Source organism: Nicotiana tomentosiformis, chromosome 8 (assembly GCF_000390325.3).
Source record: "Nicotiana tomentosiformis chromosome 8, ASM39032v3, whole genome shotgun sequence".
NCBI classification, from domain to species: domain Eukaryota; kingdom Viridiplantae; phylum Streptophyta; class Magnoliopsida; order Solanales; family Solanaceae; genus Nicotiana; species Nicotiana tomentosiformis.
In genome coordinates this window covers 62244082-62265540 of record NC_090819.1, presented here as the reverse complement: position 1 = coordinate 62265540, position 21459 = coordinate 62244082, and the positions used below count along the sequence as shown (strand labels likewise).

General features: G+C 37.6%; 1 protein-coding gene across 1 annotated transcript; it reads right to left on the bottom strand.

Annotated features, from left to right (window-relative positions):
* Positions 1–413: 413 nt before the first annotated feature.
* On the bottom strand, positions 414–10776 carry LOC104103727 (DEAD-box ATP-dependent RNA helicase 5). Its single transcript, XM_009611658.4, has 13 exons — positions 10247–10776; positions 10043–10161; positions 8306–8413; positions 8000–8080; positions 7480–7558; positions 6370–6455; positions 6236–6292; positions 5968–6035; positions 4644–4712; positions 4343–4436; positions 3169–3333; positions 2972–3064; positions 414–925 (listed from the first exon to the last, which is right to left on the bottom strand). The coding sequence occupies exons 1-13, from the start codon at positions 10713–10715 to the stop codon at positions 830–832; spliced, it is 1584 nt and encodes a 527-aa protein (XP_009609953.1). The 5' UTR covers positions 10716–10776; the 3' UTR covers positions 414–829.
* Between the last annotated feature and the right edge of the window lie 10683 nt (positions 10777–21459).

The window sequence follows — 21459 nt, the reverse complement described above, 5'->3', positions numbered from 1 at the left end:
CATATCTTCCTTATACAGCATTCATATTAATTATCAAACTTCCTCAAACAGTCCATGTATACATGTATCTACTTTCCTAATACTACTATATAGTCGATCAAGCAAGGGCCATATATCAAATAAATACTATAATATCTTTTCCAACTGTAGTCTCATCATACAAACTTTTTAATCTGATCATCCAAAAGTGACTAGCCTGCCTAATTTGTAATTACCAAATTTCTCCATACGACATCTAAAAAGAAGTATTAGTCAAGCAAAGGACTAAATAAACACTAGCACGTAATACCTGAGTTGAGAGGGAAAACTGCAGGTTTGTGCTACGCTTTGAAACTTTTTCTAAGTAATTAATATTTACGACCCCCCCCCCCCCCCCCCCCCCCGGGAATCTTTTCTTGTTAATATTGCAAAATATCTCATTTTCCAATATTTTTCCACCTTTTGCCAAGTGAAGTAATTTGGAAGGTGTAATCATACATACATCACTTAAAAAAGCAAATAATAATAATAATAATAATAAGCGTATTACTACATTTGGATCCTTAAAAAAAAAAAATCTAAGCCAACTGTATGATGAAAACGAGTACATGAAAAGAATATTAAGGTACAAAAACACAATATTTCAAACTCATTATCTATGACAGGTTGAAGCGCCAATACATGAGCAAATATCTGTGAGATATCTCTAGCATTCTTCCCATAGTAATCCACTTCTCCATGTATCCGCCAAATGATTGCACGGAATGTCAGAATGATGAAGGGAGGAACTAATTCAATGGAGTTGTGCTGCTGCAACTCAATGACAAATTGGTAAAGATGATATTGCTTCTCAATCTTCCTCATCAGAATTGTCAAATTTAATTTTTGTAGCCTTTGGAGCATTTGCATCTATTTCTCTAAAATGAGCACCATAGAGCTTTGATTCCTGCAAACAGCAACTCAACAATGTAACAAAAAATATGTGCACTAGAGATTAGCAATACAAGGCAAGGGGAGAGTGGAGAAAAAGATTTAGTTGACCAGTTACTATTCGCATGTGTCAGCAAATTATATTCTTTGTTATAATCATTTGTTCATCACTTTTCACATAGACAAATTGTGCCAGCAAGAAGATAGTCGAACACAAATGTGATTCAGTGACATTGTATTCTTCCGGAGGTGATAGTAAACGATAATAACATAAGATCCAGGGCTTCCTCCTGCCCAAGGTCGATAACACACCATCCTCCTCTTCTTTTTCTTTTTGGATAAGTCATACCATGATTTTTCTTTTTCTGCCGATTCCATTTGCAACCAGAGCACATTGTAGATACAACTTCATTTTTATTATATCAGGAACTAGCCTATTCCTATGTTCAGTTCCTCATTTAATTGGGAAAAGGGCTGATCTTGAGGGTTCTCTAGTTCATCTACAACTACACTGCTTGTTGCCCTTCCACTCCCTGGAAAGAGTTCCTTCAAAATAGTTTCATTTTCCAGTAATCAAAGTGCGGAAACCTTCATAGCCCCCCTTAGAAAGCCCCTGCTCTTTCTTGGCTCAATCCAAGTACACATCTAAGATGTTTAAAGTAGATTGTCCAATATAAATCCATTCTCTTAAAAATTCTCAATCCTACAAGCTCCCCACAAGGAGACCAAGGTTCGAACCCCAGGAGACTGACACTAGATGAATTTTTCCCATCTGTCTCAGCCATGGAAGAAGAGTTGCCCAATACTTGTATACAATACTGTCAGGATTGCATAACTAACAACGCATGAAACACAAGACGCTCCATCAAAGTGAGGAAACAATTGAAGGGACAGAATTACCAAGTGAACCACAGGAAAACGAAATGAAGCGAATTTGGGAGAACACACTTGCATCCAAATCCCCAAGCATCACACTTAATGAAGAGCCTCTGTCATATCAAATAGTTTCAGGTGCCGTTCACCATGACTTTTTTTCTCTTTTTGGACAAGTCACCTTCAGCATTGTTTTTCCTTTTTTTCTCTTTTTGGACAAGTCACCTTCAGCACTAAGTTGCTCCGACATGGCAGTTTAGGTGCCGCACCCGTGTCGACATGACACTAGTATGGGTGTGGGTATGGGATCCGTACCGGATCTGGTCAAATTATTTTGGATACTTTGACCACGACGGACGAAAAAATTTGAGACGATATACAATTTAATTCCCGAAATCAAAACCAAAATTAGGATAAATTTAAATAAAATAGCATACCTTATCTAGGAAATCAATCCTTTTCTTATCTACAACTTGAGAATAAAAACGAAATTAACACTTTACAAGCTATACATAAGTATTCTCCAAAATTTATCATAATTTAGAAATATTTTTTATATTTTTATTTTTTGAATTATTTTTAGCCGGATCCTTATACCCGTATCCGTACTAGGATCCGTATCCACGAATCTTAGAATTTACATCTCGAAGGATCCGACTTCTAGATCCGCATTCATGTCGGACACCTACACCCGTGTCCGAGCAACTTAGCTTCAGCATGACTGCTATGACCCTTCACCCCAAAACCCTTCCTAGTGTGTATCCTTAGCAATAAAATATAGTTTATTCCAACACTAGAACATGTTAACTTTCTCATCTGAAATCTTCAACCCCTACAGGAAGTACTTTCCTACAACCGTCCCCATAGCACAAACATACTCAGCCACATGAAGTTCGCATCATCTGTCTATGCTCTAGAAGAAGACAATCTTACTCAAAGCCCTCTTAAGCCATGGCCACTGAATCCAACCAAAGGTGCTAATAGTGGAAGGAAAGCTACAACTTGAGGCCCTAGCTTCACACCAGACCAGCATGTCCCTATGAACCTGGCCTAAAGCTCCATGAGCAGGTACTGCTAAGCAACTTAGCACTGCACACTCACTTGTGATGGCTACCCATAAGCACAAACCGTCAATGATACCATTAGGTAAATGGTGACGCTACTCACAATATACAAACAAAAATCTTACCTTTTTCTTTACATGGGTTCCAAAATTAAGAAGGGCAGCTGGAACAACCTGTCCAGCTTCTCTGAGGACATTTATCAACTCCCCAGAAAGTCCCTATGAAATACAAGCTCAATAAGAACCAAAATAGAAAAGCAGTGGAGAAAACAGTACAAAAATAAAGGTCGGACTTCTGTTATAGAAAATCAATGAAACACTACCTTGTTGTCCTTAGTGAAGAATGTATGAGCTACACCTTTTTTACCAGCCCGTCCAGTTCTTCCAATTCTATGAACATAATCCTCTGTCGTCAAAGGAAAACTATAATTTATCACAACTTCAACATCCGGGATATCTAGACCTCGAGCAGCTACATCAGTAGCTATCTGCAGAAACATAACAATTATGTTTCAGTCTTCAGAACATTTCAACATTCGCCAAGAACCAAGTAAACACTAAGCTCATGAGCAGTCGGTCCAAATTATGATTTCTAGCAACACCAGAGCAACATAACTAGAAGTCACAGAAAGTTTCAGGAAGAGGATCATGCAGGAATGAGGAAGAAATGAAATATAGCAAGATATTTTGATGGATAAAAAATATTATGCATCCTCTTCTTTTGGGATGGAAGAGAATTGGCCAGAAACCAGTTATCCCAAAGGTTCAGTAGAGGAACGCCAGCTGGTATGTCAAACTACTGTGGAGCCCTTGCATTATCAAATGGTTATCAATTAACGAATAGGTGAAAACTCAGACCAACAACAGCAATTTCATGAGGAAGCATGCTCCAAAAGATGAGGCAGTATATTTGTCTGGATGAAGATTTTGGTAAGAAATTGGTCATCTAGATATAAACTCTGACTCTAATGCAGAAGCAGATAGTAGATGACCATAAGGTGAGACGTGTAGAAAATATTGACAGATGTGGAGTACCATCATGCATCATAGGATCACTCAGATAAACATCACAGTAGATCAGATATCAAATGTAGGATAGAAAATGGAAATAGTTCAAAGCTTCAAGAGATCTTGGGTCAATATAGGTGATAATGAAGAGAAAGCAAGCGATTTAACCACGACATTTGAAAAAACAAACTTATAAAAGGATGAAGGGGGCAAACCAACCATCAGAATTAAGGGAGTAAACTGATGTAAATTTGGATAACAAAAAAGAAACCCAAAAATACAGCAATTGTGCTTCCTAAACTTTGATTAAGTATTTGTATCAATGGTTATAGTTAAGAGCATCAAACGCATACAAGGGTTCTTTTTGACTTAAAGCTCATTTTCTTCGGTTTCTTATTTGCTTGATTAGTAGGTCGTATATGATTGCATCCTCTAAAGATGCTCCATAGTTCTCTACCTATCAATTGATAATAGGGAAGAAATGTGTACCATTAAAGGACAGCTTCCATCCTTAAAGAGTGACAACGCCTTAGTACGAGCATGTTGTTGCTTGTCACCGCTAATGGACACAACTTTCCAACCCCTGAAGCAAAGACACATTAAAGATTCAAAAAAGATGTAATCTAGACACATCTATGCAGCACAATACGATGAGCATGGACTATATTGCATGCATCAATTTTTGTAAGTGTCAAACTATTTCATGCATGTATTATCAGCAGGCGATTTGAAGCTAGGCATAGGAACTTAATGTCTTTCTCATAATTAAACAGAAGACAAATGGAATGACCTTTTCTGTAGCATAATTTCAACCCGAGATGCTTCCTTCTTGTACAAAACAAAAACCAATACTCTGTTCCTGCTCAAAGTTGACAATTTTTTGTAAGCATCCATTTTAATGAGTTAGAAAACATAATACCCAGGTTAACTGCCAAAACAGATACAAGTGATGCAACCACTAGCAAAAATATACTGATGATAAAGAACTGTATAACAAACCAAACCCACGAAGAAAAATTGTGCCAGACAAATTCTTTTTGCGTAATGAAGAAACTTTATTACCATTTGAGGTAGTATGTGCAGTTCTAAAAATGAAAAATCCTACCACTGGACATGAGGCCCCAGTGATAGAGTAAACTAACAGCAACTACTTCATCGCAGGTCTCCATACTACATATGCTCCTCAATTAGGATAGAAATTTACACTTGGCTAGCTTAGATCTTAGGCAGCCCCTAAAGAGCACATCTTGAATAATCAGCTTCACCATTGTTATGTGTCAGACAATTCAGACTGAAGAACTAGAGGAAAATGATACAATGAAAATCTTAGTAAAATAAAACGAATTCATCAAAAAAAAATTAGAAGAGAGGGAGAAGAGGGGAGGAGGGGGAAGGGGGGGATGCACTTTTCCTTGGTTTGAGAAACCTACTACCTCCATGTAGAAAAACGGAATCAATATTTTTAGATTACCCCCTCGCCTAGTCAACCATTTAAATAAACCGACGGCAATACCACTGTATTTAGACCAAATTAGCCAGCACGCATGAGCAGACTAATCTGTAGCAACCTTATTCTCAAGTCTCAACAGACACTCCTATCTTTCTCCATCATTTCCAAAATATCTACCCAATCTCTCTTCTCCACACCATTGCTCACGGTTTAAAGCTAAGATAAGTTCAACTTGCCTTGGACATGCACCACTAGCTATCCTATAGTCACCAGAAGTTTTACCATGACCATTACTGTCAAGCATGCAAGTTCCCTATTAAACACTCTAACGAATTGAATGCAACTCTTGGTAATATAACTGAACAAAGAAGTTGAATGCCAGGCACGTTCACTAAGACTGGTCACTGAAGTAAAAAGGATTCAAAGCATTGATTGTAACCTTTGGTTGTATCCACGGAGTAACAAGAGATTGAGTGAAAAATTCTCAACCAAAACTACTACCCATCATAACCAGTGTTGACTAGCAGTAGCATATTGCATGAATATCATTATCAATTGATTAGAGTGGGGTTTATCATTGATGTCAACAAGATACAATAAGTGCTCTCTTGAAAACTGGAAGGGAGATCAGATATTTAGCAGTAGAGATTTCTAGTTTATATACTTTCTAGACTTGTGGTATTTTTCCAGCAAGCACTGTAAACGCTCATCACGGGCTCTATCTTCCAAGACCTACAATGCAAAAGGAATGGACAAGTAATTCAATCAAAAGAAATGGAGATGATCATGTAAGTCTTCTCTTTTATTGTTCTTTGCATTTTTATTTGTGGTGGATTGGCTTGAAGGGAGGATACAAAATGTTGTTCATATGAGTTAGAGAAAAAAAACTGCAGATTTAAGAATTATTCTAAAAGCGTGATGATGCAGCTTACCTCGACAATTTGCATGACATCGTGGTTGGCAGCCAAATCTTCTGAACCTACAACTACCTGAATAGAATTCAATTTTAAGTCAGAAAGGGAACCGCAACAAATTTGTAACTATATCCCAAAGAGGTGAATCAGACCTTGATTGGATGAGGATCCATGAATTCTTGAGCTAATTGATGAACAGCCGGAGGCCATGTAGCACTGAACATAACCGATTGTCGAACTGCACAATTAGAGGGAAGTTGAATGTGTTCAGGAAAAAAAGTAAGTCTACTAAATTGAAACTCAATCTAGCTAACATCTAAATGGCAAAAACAAGGAGTGAAGCCCTACGATGTAACATGGAAGGACAAGGATAGCAGTCAAAAATACAAGTCCTAATACTCTAAGTTGCGCAGACTTCACTTTTGGTGTCGCACCTGTGTTGACACGATGTGGGTGTGGGTGTGGGTGTGGGTACGGGATCCGTACCGGATTTGGTCAACCGATTTTGGGTACTTTGAACAAAATCGACGGAGAAATTCAGGATAAATACAATGATTTTTTAAATCAAAACAAAAGCTAAACTGAAATTGGAAAAAAAGGAATATTCCGAATATAGAAATTTCTATGTCCGTCCTTTCTGTTTATCTCCTTTTGGGATTCTACTCTTGATTAATATTTTTGTCCTCTTGGAATTCCTTGTAAGTTTTTCACATAATGTCTCATAACTTAGAATATATTTTTATTACTCTAATTTTAGATATTTGAATTATTTTTAGCCGAATCCCCGCACCCGTGGATCCGTACCCCTGAATCTTAAAATTTAGATTATGAAGGATCCGACCTCTAGATGTATCGGACACCTGCACCCGAGTCCGAGAAACTTAGATAATACTTACACGATTCAAATTTTCAAAATCCCTTTTCAATTGATATTAAAAATATTTGTAGACATACAGAAGAAATGAAACCAAAAATCCACTCTAACATATAGCTGCACTTCATTTACAAAAGTATTGAAATGAAACCACAAATTACATGGTCGGGACAAATATATGTTTATGAAGAAAAAAAAGTTGATACTTGGAGTAAATACAATAAGTTGTGAAGGACAATCAGATGCAAAAGTTTTGCTAAAAAGAAACAAAAAATATATTACGACATGATAAATGTATTTAAAGAAATAATGCATTTAAAGAAATGCCTACAGAGCTCCAGCCTCTAGGAATTCAAGAAATGGAATCAAATGCAGATGTTATTCATACCAGAGCATGTTTGGCTCAAAATGGCACGGACAGCGGGTTCAAAACCTAAATCGAGCATCCGATCAGCTTCATCTAGCACCTATAGCAATATTAGTAACATGAATAAACGCTAAAACTTCTAGTGTCAGCAACCATAATATTTCATTAACCCAACAAGGATAAACTCTATCTTAACCAATCAAGGGATAGTACATAAAACTGATTAGAATGTTAAACCACAAAAGATTATTTTAAAAAATAAATTCAGTTTTTCTTTCAAAGAAGACCAACATGCACAGATACCTCACCTCAGAAAGCTCATATTCAGCAACTTCAAAAGTCTAACTAATTAGAAAAATCAAATAAAAAACATTTCTTATACACATTTGATGGCCACAACTACAGAACAGAAGCATCCTAACCATCTAGACCTAACTGAGCAAACAAACAAACCTTCATGAAGTCGTGCATACTCAAACTTCATCAAAGATCCTGAAAGTCCCAAACCCAGATAAATGGAGGACAGTAAAACACTACTCACCACAAAAGAAACCTCTTTTAAGTTGCATGCTCCCATTTCCATCATATCCTGCAAACGACCAGGGGTTCCAATAACAATATCCTGCAAGGCAGAGAATATGATCTGACGTACTGACAAGCAACTCCAGCTCAAAGAATCAAAGGTGTGTGAAGCATGCATAACATCCATCAAAAAGTCAAAGAAAGCAACAAAATAAAACATTAAATGGACTTAAAAGATAATTCACTATAGGATATCTGAAAAGGTTCATCATCTCGAGACTTATTGCAACAATAAATACAGATACAGAAATAAGAATGTTCTTACCACACCAGATTTAAGAGAAGCTTTTTGATGATGCTTATCGACTCCACCATATAGACAAACTGACTGCACGCCAGTAGGCTTCCCAGCATCGCAGAGAACATCTGATATCTGTTATGATGACATATAGCAAGATCTTTCAGATAAGGTGCATTTACTCGCATCAGCATTTTTTTATTTGAGAATACAAGGCAAAATACACATATTATTTTAACAAGAAAAAGAAAATGCAGGATTTAGAAGATATTTTAGTCAGAACTAAAAGACATCTAGGAATAAAACCAACATAAATTAGACCTTTACTGCACCTCCATTATGCATAATATGTGCTTCCACACTACCTAACCTTCTCTTATAGAGCTCATGTATCTCAATCAACACAAACTTGCTACTTCATTCTTCAATCCATGTCTCTTCAATGAACGCCTAAGAATCATAGCTTCTTGAAACAAGAACAGAAGGGAAGGAAAAGAAAACACACTTATAATAGAGGATCTCCTAGTCTTAGCTAGCTTACTAGAAGGAAGGGAGTGCTAAACCCTCACAAGATGATACCCTATTTTTATCCGTCCCTCACAAGATAATACCTTTCTGGGTCTTTTGGCTATGATCAAGTGCTAAACCCTCACAAGAAATTGAAAAACATAGATGATTTTTACGGCCTACGTTCCAATATTTTAGCAGTTCTCCAAGGAACGCAAAAAAAAACTTTCTCAAAGCTTAATCAAAAATGAAATGAAATGGCTTTTTATCAAATTTTGATTCAATACATTGACATTATATAAAATAAATAGAATGATGTAGAGATGGACCTGATGATGATATTGAAAAGAAGCACTTCAAAACAGCAAGAAACTCCAACCACCACTAGAGCTTTCAAACAAAAATTATATACCCTAATTTTTTTTCCCCACTATTTGTGAAGTTGAAAACAAAAAATATACAAGATTTTGTCTATGGTTTTGGGATGGACGATTTCCAATAAAAGAGTACAGTTAATGAAAATTTCTAGTGAATGATTTGTTTGTATCTGAAACCCGTACTCTACTCTTTTATTACCATATAAAACAACGAACCTAGGACATTTAATACCATATAGTTACTATAAAATAAAATATATCTAGGCAGCTCACAAAGATTATTGTGATATATGATTGGACAAGATTTCATTGGAGGTTGAGATTGAAGCATCTACTAAATTACGCATTCTCCAATTTCACCCTTTTAAGTTTTAGTAATACGAATTGTTAGAGTTTTCTTGCTGTTTTGGAGTGCTTCTTTTCAATATAATCATCAGGTTCATCTCTACTTCACTCTATTTATTTTATATAATATCAATTTACTGAATCAAAATCTGATAAAAGAGCAATTTAAAGACCATTTCAAGGGCCACTTTACTTTGTTTTGATAAAGTTTCGACAAGGTGTTTTGTTGTTAAGCTTAGTTTTATATTTCTGACTGTTTTTATCAACTCTACTTCTATGCTTTTTGTGATATGATAAGAATTGCTTAATAATAAGTTTGGGTTTTTAAACTAGTCATTTAGGGAAGTTGGAATGATTGGGTTTACACTGTGTTGAAAGATGAGCTTCGGCGTGTGTGTTTTGCCATTCTTTATTTTGAAACAGGACTACAAGGTTCAAATTTTAACAAATGACAATATTATTTTAGTAACTGAACCTAATGCAAGAAAGCAGGCAATTTTAAAGACAACTCAAGGTATAAATTTCAAAAACATACTTGTTGAGCTAGCTCCCTTGTAGGCGAAAGCACGAGGCAAAGCGGATTCTTAGACTTTTTACTCTTTCTCTTGCTCAGGACATGCATAATAGCCGGAATACCAAAAGCCAAAGTCTTACCTGATCACACAAAAACAAGACAAAATAAAACTAAAACCCCATGAACCATACTCCACGATTACACTAAATAACCACAATTGCATACCTGACCCAGTTTTGGCAATTCCAATGAAATCACGGCCATCTAAAAGAAAAGGCCATGAATGTGATTGAATTGGTGATGGTTTCTCAAAATTCTTGCAACATTCTAACACATCACTTGGAAGCCCTGAATCCACAAATTTTGCTAAAGCTTTGTACTTTGACTCATTAGCATCCTTACCAGTTACCACCACATTTGTACTACTTTTTTCAGAAAACTCAGCTGGCCCGTTAAAAGTTTCAACCTTTCCATTAGACCCACTAAGATTTTCACTGTTTACAATAGACCCTTCTTCTTCTTGGTTCTGTTTCTGCTTTCTCTTCTTCTGTTTCTCTTTCTTGGACTCTATAACAGCAACTTCTTCAGGTTCAGGGTCTTCGAGCTTTCTCTTATGTCTTTTCTTGTGGGATTTGGATTGAGAACCCTTGAGGGTTTTTTGTGGTTCGTCATCAGCTAACTGTTTTGCTACCATGGCTGCTCAATCTGTTCTATGGCGAATGACGCAAAACCCTAAGGTTTAAGGAAACTAATTGAGTTGTATTTGTAGTAAAGTTTGATAGTTCCAGTTTCCCGAATTCGCCTCTGTTTACAGTGGAATTACAATGAGAAAAACGATCAAAATGGTCCGTCATGTATTGAGATTGGTTCTTTTTAGTCCTCGACATATGTAGATTAACAAATATGGTCCTTGATCTATGAAAAAAGTACACTTTGTTCTTCATTTCTAAAAGTAACGATCTTTCCTCTTTCCCCGTTAAAATTAACTGCTCTTTTCACACGTTCTGCACGTGAGCAATAAGAAATAAAGAAATTCACATAAGTTTAGGACAAAAGAGAAGGGGAAAAGATTTCATTATCTGTTCTTTTGCTCATCGCTTTGCTTCCAAGTCTTAAATTGAGATCGCTCCAATTGAGGAACTATAATAACAAAATCAACAAACTTGTGTAATCCTTACAAATGAAGTTTTGGAGAGACAGTTTGTACGCAGATATTACTCATGCCTTGCGAAGGTAAAGAGGTTGTTTCCGATAGACCTTCGGTTCAAGTAAAATATAGTCACAATACAGTTTAAAAAGAAATACAGCAAGATAATAAGATAACCGAAGCAAAAGAAAGTAATAGGTAATAATTATAACCTAAGGATAAGAAAATACGAAAATAATACTAAAACTACTGGTATGACAAAGAGATACACTCGACTACCTACTAACTTTTTACCATAATTCTCGACTTTCACATCTTCCTATCAAGGGTGATGTTCTCGCTAAGATGAAGTTGAGTCATATCCTACCAAATCACCTCCCCCCAATACTTCTTAGGCCTGCCTTTACCTCTCCTTAGACCTATCAAGGTCAACCTCTCGCACCTCCTTACTAGGGCATCTATGCATCTTCTCTTTACATGTCCGAATCATCTCAGTCTCACTTCCCGTATCTTGTTTATCACGGAGGCTACTCCTATTTTGTCCTGAATGTCTCTGCTCCAATTGAGAAGCTGAAACGATAAAATGTGAACCAAAGGAATTGCAAAGCAAATAGCAAAAAGAATGCACTTGCTTACTAGAAAGTTGACCTAGTTGAAATCTCCTAATTATGTTGGAGTCTGAAAACATATTGCAAGTACATGGGTAATATTTAAAAAATTTATTAAACTAAAAATGGGGATAGAAGAAAGATTAAGTTATGGAGAGACACTTGGCTTGAATTGAGACTTGAGCGGATTGATGACTAATCTTGGGCCATAGAGTCGTGTTGACATCGATAGTGAGGTGACGCGCATGCTAGACCCCATATCGGGCTGAGTGGTATTGACAGGCATCTTACCAAGCGCCGTGAGAGTGTTGAGACTATGTCTGAGGGGCACTGTGTGCCTAGCACTTTTAATATGCTGAGATTTTGTATACTTGGTATTTAAACTGTGAAATTTATTGGTATGGCATGTATAACTAACATGCAAGCATAAAGTTATAGTTTTTCTCATGCTAACTAGCATTCGATGTCTCCACTTAATGTTCAGAGCTAGATACTACAGTTTTATCTTGTTAAATACGTGTCTAAGTGACTTCTGTGAAAGTTGATTCCTTGACTATTATATCTGAAAAAGCATGCATATTTCTTCTCTTATTGTATTAAGCTAAGCCTGTTATTATTTGAGCTACTTTTCTCTATATGCTATTGTTCTATTGTTATTGTTGTTGTTGGCTGTGGAAAGTGAGCATCAGGCCTTTCCAAGCTCGTCATTGCTTTTCACCCAAGGTACGTTTTACTACTTATTGAGCATATGGGGTCGGTTGTACTCATACTACACTCTGCACTTCGTGTGCAAATCCAAGTGTTGCTGATAGCGAAATTTGCCATTGAGTTGTATCTGGATTAGCTTGGAGATTTAGAGGTACCATTGCTATTCTGATCACATGCCTTAAAGCCCCTCTCTTTTATCTTATGTTCTTACTGTTCAGTCTCCCAGATAGTATTGTATTTTGTTCAGGCTTTGTATTTAGTATTCTATAGAGCTCATGCACTCGGTGACACCATATATTTTTGGGTGGATTTAAGTTGTAACTACATTTGGACTTCATTTATTTATATTATTTCCGCAACTTGAGATTTATTTCCTATTATTATTGAAGCTTACTTCCGCATATGTGTTGTTGGTTATCTAGCAAGTGGTGTTAGGCTCCATCACAGCTCCGGTAGAATTTTGGATCATGACAAGTTAGTATTAGAGTACTAGGTTCACATAAGTCTCACGAGTAATGAGCAGGCCTAGTATAGTCTTGCGGATCAGTAAGGAGACATTTGTACTTATTTTCGATAGGCTATAAGACTTTAGGAACTTTCCACTTCTTGATTCCTCTTCGTGCAACTTTATCTCGGCTTGAAGTCTATATCTTCAGTTTTTTCCTATTTATTTTGTACGCAATTTTGAGTACCCGGTATCAGTTGGGCACCAACGAGCTTTGATAATGATACAGACGTGGTGCGAAATGTTGTTACCTTGCGTATGAGGTTATACTACTCTTATCGCTTTGCGGATGAGTTGTCGTCTATTGCAGCCCTAGTGTTAGTATTGCCCACTGGTTTGGGGCTATATGCAATATATTGTGATGATTAACGTGGCGGTCTTGACACGATATTGGTGCAGAATGGTAGGATAATCTGCTTGCAGTAGCGCAGCCCCATGAGGAAGATTTTTCGATTCACAATTTGGAGTTTGGCATTTGTTCCAGAGGAGGAAAGGTATTGGACTATGGATATTCGGGCTTTTATTGATTGAGTTGTGAGATTGGATATTTCTGATTTTAATAGAGTCCTCGCTTGTGTTGTTCCGCAGTCATCCTTGTTTGAGCACACTAAGGATCGTCAATATGATGGTTTCTATTTGCTCGTCCTCGGGGACACGGTGAGCGGGGTAGTGCTAAGGAGATGGCCCTTAGTGTGGATGGTGTATTGCGATTTTATGGTCAGATTTGTATTCCTAGTATTAATGATTCGAGAGAGATAATCCTTGAGGAGGCTCGTCATTGTGGTATTCCATTTGTCTATGTTACAAAGAGGTATCGTGATTCGAGGCAGTATTATTGGGCAAGTTTCATGGTTGTTGATTGTTATGAGGTCAAGAATGAGCATCAAAGACCGAGTGATTTACTTCAAAAGATGGATATACTGATGTAGAAGTGAGAATATATCATTATGGGTATTGTGGTAGGGTTGCCACGGATTTCGAGGAAGTTTGATGTTATTTAAAGTCATTATGGACCATTGAGGGCATTTCATATTTGTGGCAACTTCTTGCATTTTTAGAGTTCAAATTTGATGAGAAGGGGTTAGCTTGAGCTACTAAGAGATTATGAATGTTTGATTTTCATCTTGGTGTGCATACCGTCCTGTGTTGGGAGGTATTGAAGGGTCTTTTAGTTATTCATTGGTAGGATGAAATAGATTCTTGCAGCGTGTGGATGAGTATAGACTCTGGAGGAGTTATTTGTTACATAACGTTGTACCGTGGTAGGTCATAAAGAGACGTTGATATGAGGTCACACGGGTAGTCTATCCCCTATGAGAAGGTTGGGGGCTACTTGATTTCTTATGAGGTTTCTATGAAGAGTTTTACCTTCTATATGGTGGGATGAATATGCTATGATATGGGTTCAGATCGCTTGAAGAAGATAGCATGACTTTCGAGGTTGAAAGTGTATTGGGTTGATAAGTTGGGATAACAGTGTGGGATCATATCAGTTAAAGAGGAGCAGTCATTATGGGTACATAAATTATGTGATTGTGGCTTAGAGCCAAGTGGGGGAGTCTACCGTCGGTAATTGGGTCACCTAATTATGAGTTGTTATTAATTCTGGATTAAGGGATGTTTGAGGGTTAGATATATTTTTAGGAGAATGACTTCGAGGATGATTCGAACAAGGAATTTTTTGAGTGCGTGTAGTATTTTACCTTGGTGATATATGGAGGTCGTGGGAGGACTCATGTTCAATACTCTTATATAGAGGTAGCGTGCAAAAGAAGGATTTGAGCGGTTATTTTCTTTTAGAAGTATTCATGTGCTAGCGGAGCACTAATCGTTCGGCATGATTGGTTATGTATTCGGGATTAGGATTAAGTGGGTGACTCTCGAGAAGTTTCTGATGGATTCAAGATTCTATATGTGGTATCTAAGGATTTTTGAATTTGTGTGTGACTAAGGATTCGAGGTTTTCGTAGGATTGTGGAAGAGACCTGGAGCATTTCTGTATTATTATCGGTTCTGCAAAGCAGTGTCTGAGAGATGGAAAAAATAACTTCAAATTCATAAAATATCTCTTTAGAGCAGGTATTTCGGTTTGAAGTACTATTTGATGTATAAGAGGGAATAAAGTGGCTCACGAGTCTTGGAACGACGAGATTTCATGTTAGGATCACTTGGAATGAGTTTTGATTGAGGTCCATAGTGTATTGGGAAGGAGTAGTATTGCCGTGAAGGCAAGTCATGAGTAATCGGAAGAAGTTGGGTCCGTTTAGCAGTGACTTGGGTCAGCATGGTAATAGATATGATCAGTTCCTTTGATATTATAGGGCTTTACAGGTGTTTTTGTGGTAATACTATTGAGTTGGTAGTCTTTGTGATTGGGGTGATTTAGACTGATGCAGTTCGGCTGGCTTAGTTATGTGCATGTGGTTTCCGAAGAGTTTGCGATGGTTTTGACCACGGCTTGCGGATTGATGTCTTCTAAAGGCATGGAAATTTGGTTGCGTGCTGTGATTTTCTCCTGGATTGAGCTAAGTAGAAAGTTTCTGATCGAGGGAGTGTGTATCCTATTGGAGATTCATAGTTGGTAATAGGATTCTTATATTTTCGCATATTAGCATGATTGATGCGGTAAGCTGTGTGGAATTGGAATTTAATGGACAAGGTTGCAGTTCAGTTTTGAAAGAAATGTTATGAGTTCTAGGCAGTGTGAGGGCTTTCAGATGTTTAAGAGTATGCTGGCACCATTTCAGTATCGCCTGAGAAGGGTGTGTTTTATGGAAGATTCATTGTGTATTGATTGCGGATGCTTGAGTAGCACTACAAGGATCGCATAGTTGGTAGCCATTGATGTTCAGATTTTGTTATGAGTGCGGAAGGTTATGGAAGTATCTTCCATGGGATGAATATGTATGTGTGACGTGTCAGTCATGTGAATGGGAGAGTTAGAGATCAAGTTTGGAGATTTTGGGTACTCTCGCAGTTTGGGGATTTTATTTCTGAGAGGTGGACTATATCTTTGGTTGCAGACCATGGAAGTGTATTCAGAAATTGACAACTGATTTGTATATGTCATGGTTAGAGTCACCGTGGACTTTTGGATGTCTATTGACTTAGCTTGGAATGACCTGAATCGGTTTGAGGCCCATCGGTAGGCCTAATGAGAATGTGTATTCTACATTGGATTAGATTCGCTCATTCAGCGCAGTATTTTCTATGGGTGTATCATTAGGCATAATATATGTTATTCATGCCTTGATCTATTTCATGTGTTACTTCCTTGTGCTATGATTGGTTGTGAGATGACTTGATTATTCACACGCATGTTGTAGTTCTGTTCAGACCTTGTAGCGATATTTGAGCGAGATGGCTCCTGAGATGTTGGTTTGCTTATTGCACCTTAGTCATGCTTGGCCTTTTTTGTAGCATTATGTTATTCATCTCCCCATGGTTATATTGATGCACTTTACGAGCTTGGTGTTGTTACACATGTGCTTAACGTGTATGAGCATTATGTCTCGACGGGTATCCTCGTATGGATTGATATATATGGATTAGGTTGCACGCTGCAACGGGGTTATGTTTCATATGATTCCTTGTGTTTAGTTTGTGTGTTTTGTGTTTTTCCCTTGAGAGATGGATTCATAACATTACACTCATATGGTTGTATCTGTTAAACTTGTTAAATAGTTCCCTTTTGTTTGTTTTTTTTCATTATTGATCATATTCGAGCAGTTGCTTGTTGACGCAAACATCATGTCGTATGAGGTTCTTGAGGGTATTTGATATCGTACTTGGAAACAGTGCTATCAGATTTTTGTCATGTATGTTTGGAAGAAGAATATCACTAATCAGCTCAAAATGTGGCAATGGTTCTTGTCGAGTGAAAGAACTCCATGACTTATTGATTTGATGGGTGGTTATGCGTTTCTACATATCTCTTTCATCATTCCAGTATTGTGAGGGTTGGAACAAGGTTTTTTTTATGTGTCATGAGGTATATTACCAATATCAAGTTTGGTAATGAGTAGCTATTGTGGTCGAAAGATGTTGCTATGGGCATGTGAGTTATGGCATACATCGTGTGGTTGCATCTTGGGAGTATACTTATGCTTTGATACAACTTGTTGAGATTTATACAGTGTGTGTGTGTGTGTATATATATATATATATATATATATATATATATGAATCGGATCAGAGAGGGAGCTCCGGGAGCAAGAATTTGGTTCTAAGGATTGTAAGCTAAGGTTGAAGGAAGAATTTCCAGTCATGATTATGTTGATGGAATTGTATGGATTAGGTGACGTGAGGTCACCCATGGGTATGTGCATGATGAGTTATTCAGTAATTTGGCGGCTTTGGAACGACTCTTGGCATGTTCGAGAATGAACGTATGTTTAAGTGGGGAAGAATGTAATAATCCGACCAGTCGTTTTAAGCTTTAGCATTCCGTTTCGGTGGTTTGAGACTTTGAGTAGCTTTATATGATATATTATGACTTGCATGTATGGTTGGTTTTGGTTTTTGAGTTGTTCAGTATTGATCTAGAAGAATGACTCTCGATTTGGAAGCTATAAGTTGGAATAGTTGACCAAGATTTTACTTTTGTGTAAATGGATTCGGAATCAGTTTTTTATGGTTCTGACAGGTTCATATGATGATTTTGGACTTTTACGTATATTCGGATTTGGAGGTTCCTAGAAGAATTCGACACTCTTTCTCGAAAGTTGGCAATTTGAAAAACTTAAGAGTTCATAAGTTTGACCAAGAGTTGACTTTGATGTTAATGGACTCCAATTGGTGTTCCGAGACTTTGGATAGTTCTATATAGTTGAATTGAACTTGTGTGCAAAGTTTGAAAGTAATCCAAAGTGTCTAAGTATGATTCATACACTCTTTTGAAAGAATGATGATTTATCAACTTAAGAGAAATTCTATTCGGTTTGAGCCTCGATTCTTTGTTGTGATGTTCTCATGGGTATTTTGAGGCTTTGGATAAGTTTGGGTAATGTATTTATACTTGTTGAAATGATTGGATGGGGTCCCGGGGGCTCAAGTGTGTTTTGGATCATTTGGTAAGAGACTAGTTAAGTTAAGGATTTTAAGTTTGACTACGGTCAAAATCGGGTCAAGACGATCTCTTTTCAGTATTTTGAGTTCGCGATCAGGTTCGTACCATATTTTATGATTGAAATGCATATATGATTTATATCCGGGAGGTTCCGAATGAGTTTTGGGTACTAAAACGAAGATTTTGCAATTTCTGAGTTTCTGGTGCAATAATTTAAAAAATACCGGTTATGTCCTTCAGTTCGTCCATAAATTTCAAACTTCCTTTAAAACTTCAAAATATCATATCTCCCTCATTTTAAGGCTAAATTAGGTGATTTAAAAGGCTATATTGAGTGTAATCTTGCAAGGATTATGTTGAGCTTGTCAAAAGTGAGTTTCGGAATCATCTAGCATCTGATTCAGGCTGGGACAACTGCTGTATTTTTTTTTTACTTATTTCGAGATTTAGTCACTTTTTCTCATAAAGTTTTGGAGCTCGGGAAGAGACAATTTTTGAGGAGATTTTCATCATTAATTTGTGGGTAAGTAAATTTTACTTAGATTTGGTTATATATATTGATTCCCCATGCATTTTTATACCTAAAACGTGTGGTTTTAAAGTGAAATTTGGGAGTTTTGTCAACAAGATAAGAAAGTATATTTTGGAGTTTTGTGCACCGATTTAAACTCAGATTTGAAAACTAGTCACATAATTGGAATCTTCGGGCTATGGTTCATCGGATTTTGTTATTGGTTTGGGATTTCGGGCACGTGGTCGCGAATTGACTTTTTGTTGACTTTTGGAAATTTCTTCAAAGATCGGTGCATTATGGATTGGGATTGCTTTATATGGCAATTGACTTCCATTGATGATGTTCGTCTTGGATTTGCGTGATTAGAGGGCTAGATCAACGTTTTGACATAGTTCTGTCACGCCCCAACCTCGGGGAGCGCGACTGGCGCTCAACCGAGTGAACCCGGTCGAGCAAGCCTATTAAACCTTTCCTACCCGACTCATTCATAATCCAAAAAGGGAACGCATCACCATTTGTAAAACAGGGGAGAGATCAGTTATATAAATATATAAACGTTTCTAGTTTATTTTTCCTTATATACATTATGCCATAGTTGAGTTTCCAAAATACAAATCGATCCAACGACCACCCCAACATACATACATGACCCACATAAACATCTACGGAGCCTCTAAGGGTACAAAAGATCAACATGACAATGTCGGCAACAAGGCCCCGGCTATACCTCAAAATATGAAAACTTATACAAAAGAAGGACTACATGACCCCAGGAAGAAATGAGGCTCACCAAGACTGCTGTGATGAGTGTGAGGGAGAGCACCACTATCTGTGATTAGCACTATCTGCGATGGAACCACCTACATCCATTCAAAGATGTAGCTCCCCCGGCAAAAGGGACGTTAGTATTGTCGAATAGTACTAGTATGTAAGGTAAACACCAATCTTAGTAGAATGAACAGTGAAACAGAGAGAAGACAGTCATAATAATCAATAAGTACTTCAAAGAAATACAAAGAAACACCAAGTAAGGATCACATAGTTTCCAATTCAATCTTTCCATCTTTTTAGGTTAATAATCTTTAGTGCCAAATCCACAACTCACAATGCCACCGTGGTTTTACACGGAGTCCAGTCTTGGCCCGACCGGCTAAGCCATCTCAAGTGAGACACATTCATATCCACAATATAAATCAATAATTCCAACACAAATGCCACCATATGTACAGCATGGCGTCCGATCTCGGCCCGATCGGCTAAGTCATCTCACTTGAGACATAACCTCTTTCAATTGCTCACTCAATTCACATCTCTTTCCCATCTTTCGTTATATGGCACAAACAACCTCATTTATTAAGTAGTTCTTGGCACTTGGGAACATTTTACAATTCAAGTCTTTCCCTTTTTATTCGTTCAAATAACATCATCATTCATGTCGATAAGTACCATCACATAAGGCATTTCACACATAAGGGAAGGAGCTTGGAAAATCATAGTTACGTTCTCAAATAGCATGATGACATAGTAAACATCTAAAACAATTGGGGAACATGAATCTTTCAACCCAACACACTAAGGCAAACAATTCTAGTATGATCAAGTCAGAACTTACACCAATTATCTAGACACCAGGAGTTCGATTCTAGGAAGAAGAGAGTTAGCCATACATACCTTAATTGCGTTTCTTTAGACTCTACAATTATCCGGAACCCTTAGCAACCTCAATCTATTTTAGCAATATACAAATTGAACCCAAAATTAGGAAAACGTTCATGGTTCTAGTTCACTTTTTTTCCCACACTCTTTATCACATGCATGCAAGATGAACCACCCTCATACCCATGAAGTATCACACTAATACCCCATTATAGCTATGTTTGAAATTAAGAGCTGGGGTGATAAAGTCTTACCTTTTGGGATGAAGAATTTGGTGCTCTACTTGAATATTTCCAAGCATTGAGTGATGGTTGAAGATTAATTGATGAGAATTAGGCCCTCCCTCTAGAACCCTCTCTCTCTCACTCTAGAAATATCAGAAATGAGCTTCAAAATAGACTAAAGGGGTGTTTTAACGGGATGGGGGTCGGGTTTTAAATTAAGAAAATGGGTGCCCCCACACAGGTCTGCGGTCGTATATGCGACCGCATAATGGTTATGCGGCCCGCAAAGTGACCGCAGAAATGGCCCTCAGGGGCCTGAACTTTCGGCCCAGGTATGCGACCAGTATGCGGTCCGCATACTTGTTCTGCGGTCGCATAATGCACCGCGGAACTCCCTCCGCAAAAACCTAAGAGGGATTATGCGACCGATATGCGGTCCACATAGTGGTTATGCGGTCGCATAATCGACCGCAAAGCTGACCTCAAATTGGCCAACTTATTGCTTCACTCTGCGACCATTATGGGATCCGTAGAGTGATTATGCGGCCGCATAATGGGCCACACAAATGCATTTTTCTGCGAAATATTTTCTTCTTAGTCCGTAGGGTACTGTTCAATCCAAAAAGTCCGAACTGCGACGCAGAAATCTATCTTGGCACCACGAAACCCCGAGTTTTTGGTTTAAATTTTTTTTTTACGGGTCCTTACATCCTCCCCCACTTAAGATCATTCGTCCTTGAATGAGGATCAAGGTTCTCTTAACACAGTTTCAGTTATGCCACATACTATCAGCCCCAAATTTGCCTAACTTCCTAACTTTCTGAAAATTTCGCCAGAGTTTCCTTTGTATTTAGGCCTATCCACCTGTCAGAGAGCCCCTGAAACACACCTTAGCAACATATATATAGGATTAAATGACACAACAAAATACAAAATAACATCAATCGAAGCCTCATGGGGGACATATAACTAGAAAGCAGTGTCTTTATATTAGCCGAACAAGTGATA